This window comes from Rhamphochromis sp. 'chilingali' (assembly GCF_963969265.1).
Source record: "Rhamphochromis sp. 'chilingali' genome assembly, chromosome: 14".
Classification (NCBI taxonomy): Eukaryota; Metazoa; Chordata; class Actinopteri; order Cichliformes; family Cichlidae; genus Rhamphochromis; species Rhamphochromis sp. 'chilingali'.
Window position 1 is genome coordinate 30391716 of NC_137941.1, and position 6339 is coordinate 30398054.

The 6339-nt window shown below is 42.4% G+C and overlaps 1 protein-coding gene across 1 annotated transcript; it reads right to left on the minus strand.

The window, feature by feature from the left end:
- Window positions 1–1391: 1391 nt before the first annotated feature.
- LOC308410465 (olfactory receptor 10J4-like) lies at window positions 1392–6109 on the minus strand (the record flags this gene model as incomplete). Its single annotated transcript, XM_080903802.1, has 3 exons — window positions 1392–1487; window positions 1667–2037; window positions 6025–6109. 3 exons carry the CDS (start codon window positions 6107–6109, stop codon window positions 1392–1394), a joined length of 552 nt encoding a protein of 183 aa, XP_080759928.1.
- Window positions 6110–6339: the final 230 nt, after the last annotated feature.

Consider the following 6339-nt stretch of genomic DNA (forward strand, 5'->3'; position numbering starts at 1 on the left):
GTGCTGTTCTCTTATTGTTCCCTTGCCACTGAGAGTACACCTTTGCTGGTTCTGTGGAGAACAGCTGGTTTATTCTCCTGCCTTCTATCTCTCTGGTGTACCTCCTCAAGCGGCTGGCCAAGGCTGTGAGTCTTTGCTTGGCAGTTTCCAAGGCCTCAGGTATGGACAGCTTGCTGTATTTCTTATGCACCTTATTTGTCGCACCTTTCTGCAACTCCGTTAGTTGGCTAACCTCCCTCCGTGCTACTTTGATCTTGCCCTCTAGCCTCCTTCTCCATGGAGGGTACTGCCCCTTGTCGCTGTTCAACTTGTAGCCAAGCATCTCACTGATCACTGCTGCCGTATTGTAGATCAGCTTGTTAGTGTCGGTAATCGTGGTTGTAGGTATTGTCCGTAGTGCTGCATTAACATCATCTAGCAGACCTTCTGAGGGTACTTCACGTAATCTTGGTAACCGGCTACGGGGGATCCAGGTTTCAAGCTTGGCCATGATCCTATTTTTCAGGTCAATTCCTCTCGCACTCAACGGTCCTTCTCCTATCGCACTTGGGGCTACGTACCCAATCTCGGGTGGGGGTGATGAAATCGCCCCCCTGACCTGGCGTCCTGACTCCTCCTTGCCGTAGCATTTGTGTTGTACCTCGTCAATCTCTAGCTGTGAGAGCAGTCCCTTCTTTCGAATGTTGGAACACTGAGCTACTAGTTGTTTCGCCGTCACTGTGGATGTTGGGTATCGAAGAATCCATAGGTCCGTCATCCTATTCATGTAGCCCCTGCCGCCGGGGTTACTTGCGTAGTAGCATTCCAACAACGCCCTGTTTTCGTCTCTTGCCCACCGATGCCTTCTTGTTCCAGTAGCCCACTTTTCGTCAGGGTGCCCTGGTTCCTCAACACCTGACGCGGACCTTGTTGATCCGGGCGACGTCCGAGCCGGCATGCCTTCATATTTATCTGTCTCGCTCATGTCTGCGGTATATATATATATATATATATATATATATATATATATATATATAGAGAGAGAGAGAGAGAGAGAGAGAGAGGTAGCAATTGATTAACTAAATTAACTAAATTATTTTTTGCGCTTACAACCCACAATAGTAAAAGATAACCTGTGACAAAAAAGAAGGAAAAATGTGAAACGCAGGCATATGAGCTGCTTAGACTTCAAACATTACCAGCAAGAGTTTAAGAAATTGTTTATCTTTGTTTTATGACCATTATGTTTATCGTCTTGTTGTCAGTAGAAGGACAGAGATCAACGTTTATATAAATGTTGATCTCTGTCCTTCTATCTTGCATGTCAAATCAGAGATAAGAAACTCTTTTAACTAACTCACATTACAATGAAATCCCATACATTTGATAATGGTGCAGTAATACCAGTGTTGTTAAACCTGACACAACAACATCTTGATGTGTTTAAAAATTTCATTCACTTTGAGTCCATATATGATTGGATTTAAAAGAGGATGGAATAAAATTGACTGAAACGTCAATGTCAAGCGTACAGTGTTTGATAGATCAGATTCCAGTCTAACTATAATTATATCAAAGAAAAAAAAACAGGAAAAGTTGATTAACACCAGCAAGTGGGGTAAACATGTCTCACAAATGACACTGCAATCTCAAAAGCAGGTATAAGCCAAGCTAAAATCACACATACATAAATAGTTATTCTATTCATAATAACTGGATATTGCAGGGGTTTGCATATAGACACATACCTGTCATATGCCATTGCTGCCAACAGTAAAAACTCTGACACAGCTGAGGTGTAATATGAGAATCCTTGGAAGAGACAGAGTGGATACGATATAGTCTGTTTTTCAGACAAAACATCAGATAAGAGCTTCGGATAGATAATCATGCTGTAAAGAACAGAGTTGATTAACAAAGCTGCAATAAAAATATACATTGGCTCATGAAGGTTTTTGCAAGTCCAAATAAGGTACACTATAATGGAATTAAAGCAGAGTATCAGAATATATAATGTGAATATAACCACAAAATAAAGATATCTGTATTTGTGCAATTCTGCAAACCCACCAAGAGTTAACAATGTTACATTTAATTCAACATCCATTAAATAAACAATGCTTTAAAGTACTGTAGTAATATATTTCCTGCACTGAACTAAGAAGGTAAGTAATTGACTCTGTTTTGTGGCTTTGTTTTATCAGAAAACCTTCCATCCTCTATGGGACTCATTAAGTTCTCTACTAACATGTAAACAACTTCAGGGAATCTGACGATTTGACGTTTAGTCCTATGCACTTCATTTTGTTTGCCCATCCATTTGTTTTAAATCCCTGGAACTAGTATAGGATTAGTATAAAAGCAAAGAAAAAAAAAACACGGAAACCACGGAAACCACTACTGCCTTCACACTACATTTTCTCAAGTCTCAAGCTTATCGCGTTCAGTCATCCTCGTGTTGTTAACACTTGATATAGCTATATCTATCACTACAATCATCTCCCTCTGCTTTTCGACCACTATTATCTCTGGCTGGATAGCCATCACCAGTTTGTCTGTCTATATTAGGAATCCCCACACTTAGCTTGGTCATTTTCAGCTACCTTGGGTGATGACCTCTGGACTTCAAGGACATATGCTGCACAAATGTTAATTGGTATACTTGTCCTGCCTGCTAGCATCTTGCACTCTACTCTTATGTGCTGGAGTGTTTCAGGCCAGTCTGCCAGGGGTCTTACCCGGTGTGGTAGAACTAAGGTCATGTCCAAATTCATGGGCTGCATCCTCCTGAGGACCTTCGCGGTCTACGTGGGCCGGGTCCTCAGAAGGTCGGGTAGGCCGGAAGTAAACGGCTGGGGAAATTGGACGGTCTAGGCTTCTGATTAGCGTCACCGCTATCTCGGTGGAGTTTAATAAACTCGGCCGTCTGCTCCTTGCTATCTAAAATATAACAGGACACTGGCGGAAATTCTCGACTGTCTCATACTTCTGTTTAATCAGTTTTCTGTTTGATGTTTATTCAGCTGTGTAAAAAACAAGGAGGAAACCACCAGGGGATTAATAAAGTTTTATTCTAGCTAATCTAATCTAATACCTTTAATCTCAGCCAAACCGATTTACTCACGAACAAATAAAACACTGAAAAAAGCCCAGCAATAAAATTTTTAGGTTGTCTAAGTGACTTATATATTACGTTTAACCTGAGTAGTGAAAGTCTGCGGTGATCTGAAAATGATGTGCCGGGAGTTGTGCCGTTCTCGGCCGCATCAGTAACCCTCGAGCTACCGGCTAGCTATCGAGCTGGTGGGTAGCAGACGTCTCCGAAAACGTCGAAGCACTTTTGCAAATATGCGATATCTTGATAAACCGAGCAGATATTTGATGTTTACACAGCTACTTTCTTGCCTGAAAATATGTTAAAAGTTTATTTTGTGACCCAGAAAGATTAGTAAGAGTAATTTTAAAACTTAGTAACGGCCGCCATTGTTGGAAACTGGAGTTTGGCTGTGATATGGTAGGTCACGAAGGACACACCCGACCCATCCTTCAAATTCGGGAAAAAGGAGGACGCATTTGTCGGCTGCATTCGGAGGAGTCTACGAATTTGGACAGCCTTCGGCACGTCGCTGTGACATAATTGGTCTACAAATGCGGCCTCAGGAGGATGCAGCCCATGAATTTGGACACGACCTAAGTGTTTATGGATCTTTTGCTTAGAGCTTGTTCCAGTGCTGCCATGATTCATACCTCTATGTTTTGTCTTTCAGTCCAGCCTCGTCCAGCCACTGATAGGATTTCTGGATGTCAGCCATGTCTTCTATCTGCCGGTGGTACATACTGTGCAGGGATCTGTCCTTCCATGATTGTTCGTCTCCTTGCTCCTCTTCTCTCTCAGGTTTCTGCAGGTGTTGATTGCCCAGGTATTGTTCTTCTCATTCAGCTCCTTACAACTTGCCATACTCTCTGCAAATATTTGGTTGTTGCAGCTTTCCTAATTGCCTCTTTATGGTTTCCATTTGGTAAATGGTGAATGAGCTGATTCTTATATAGCACATTTCTACTTTTCTGGAGCACTCAAAGTGCTTTAATACAACATGCCACATTCACCCATTCACACGAGCACTTTCCTCTGGATGCAACATAGAGCAACTTAGGGTTAATATCTTGCTCAGGGATTTTTGGCATGCAGACTGGGGGACCCAAATTAAAATACCAACCTTCTGATCAGTAGAGGACTTGCTCTACCTCCTGAGCTACTGCCAACCAATTTTCCTGTGGGACTCCCAGGTACTTGTAGCTATCCTCGATGTCTGCAGTGTTGCCTTCTTATAGTGCAGTCCCCTCAGTTCTGACTACTGTCCCACTCTTAGTTACCATCCAACTACACTTCTCCAGTCCGAATGATATTGTGCTATCATGTCTGTAGATCCTAATGGTGTGGATAACTGAACTGATGTCTTATTCACTCCTGGCATATAACTTGATATCATTCATGTAGGTAGTAGAGGATGGTTGACAATGGCTTCATTCCATTGTCAGTATATGGAGCTAGTCTTGTTGATGAGCTTATCGAGGGGTTCAGGCTTATGCTGAACAGTAGTGGGGACAAAAAATCTACTTGGTAAATCTTGAATTTGATGGTGACTTGTACAATTAACTTAATTAAATTAATGAGATATAGGTTTAAATAGTTTAGTGGGGATGTGGTCAAGTAAATAAACTGTAAGATCATGAGAGGTTCAAAGAATTAAAGACATTTGGATTTGTGGTATAAGAGAAAGAGTTTTCCAGGTCTCTTGGAAACCACACATTACTTATGTTAGGGGGAAACTGGCATGGGAAAAATAAAGCAAATCTTGAATCAGAAAACACTGCACATATTATACTGTGCTTTACTATTACCTTATATGAGCTATTGTGTAGCGGTCTGGTGAAACACATGCAAAAGTAATACACAAACAATAATTATAAAGCAGACAAGACAGGGCAATTAGATTAATAAATAATGCAGGGTACCTGTACCACGTTCCCACGCTACCTTCCTGGCGAAAACGTCATCGTCACAGGGGTAAACAAAGCAGTCAGCTGGTGAAGGTAAAGGTTTCTCTAAGGATTTGTTCTGCTGTTTTCCAACCAGGGCATGGATTATTCCCAAGATTGTTTGTGTCTTGGCATTTCCTGGATCCTCTTGATGCCTGCTTGGTGCCTGTGGTCAGCTTTGATCATGGTCCTCAGCCTCACTGCCCATGCCCTCCCAGGCTAAACCTCCGCTGTGAACATTATTGAAACCTGAGATCGCTGCGTCTGGTTTCTCAACTTACTGAACCCCGTGCTGCAGCTCCAGCTCCTGCAGCGATTGGCCTGGTAAATGCCAGATCCCTTTAAACAAAACTTTTATTCTTCTGGACTTTTTCAGTTCCCATGATCTGGATTCTCTGTGTGTGACTGAGGCGTGTTGGTGAGTCCAGTGCTCTATCTGAACTTTTAGAAAGAAAAAATACTGGGCTAATATGACATTTGTTTATACAGGGATATGCATGTTAATGTGATCCCTGTCCCTGCTTTGTATTTGCCAGTTGTGTTATCTGGGGGTCACATTTTGTAACTTTAAGGAGCACACAGGTCTCTGAGTGTCCGGCAGTCAGACGGCAACGGGAGGCGCTAAGGACACTCTTCATGTGAGAGAAAATTGGCTCACACAGATAGGTAAAGCCAAATACTGTCAATAGGGCCTGTGCAATGTTCTTAAGACAGTTAAACTTGTCTGGTAGTGATGTCCAGCAAGTGAAGATGCAAGCTCCAGGTTCACGCGCAGCTGTGGATTCTAGCTGTGTTCGTAGTTCTGCGAACTTTGTCACCCACACAGTCGAGCTTTTCAGTTCAATCAGCTGCATTTCCATGTCATCTGTGTCTAGCCATTTAAAAAGAGACAAATCCAGCTGCTCATTAAAGCTTTCTGGCTTGATAAGAAAAGAAAACATCGGTCCATACACCTGAAAGTCCAGAAAACCCGTTCAGAATTCTTTCTTGAGTCTTTGGACGTACCCGTGTATTTCCGAGGTGCTGATGCTGCGCTGAGCGGACAGCTCCCTGAGGCGTTTGAAGTAGCAGAACGTGGAAGTTTCAACATTGCTGGAAAAAACTGCCAGTTTTTGAACGAAAGCTTCCCACGTGTCACGCATATCTAAAACAGTTTGTCCGGATCCCTGCAGTTTGACATTAAACTCGTTGAGGTGTCCCGTTATATCAGCGAGAAAGAAAAAATTTTCAACCCACTTCTCATCTTGGAGTTCGGAATGGCTTTGCCCCTTTTTTGCCAGGAATTTTTTTACCACATCAAAACAATCCACAAATCATTCC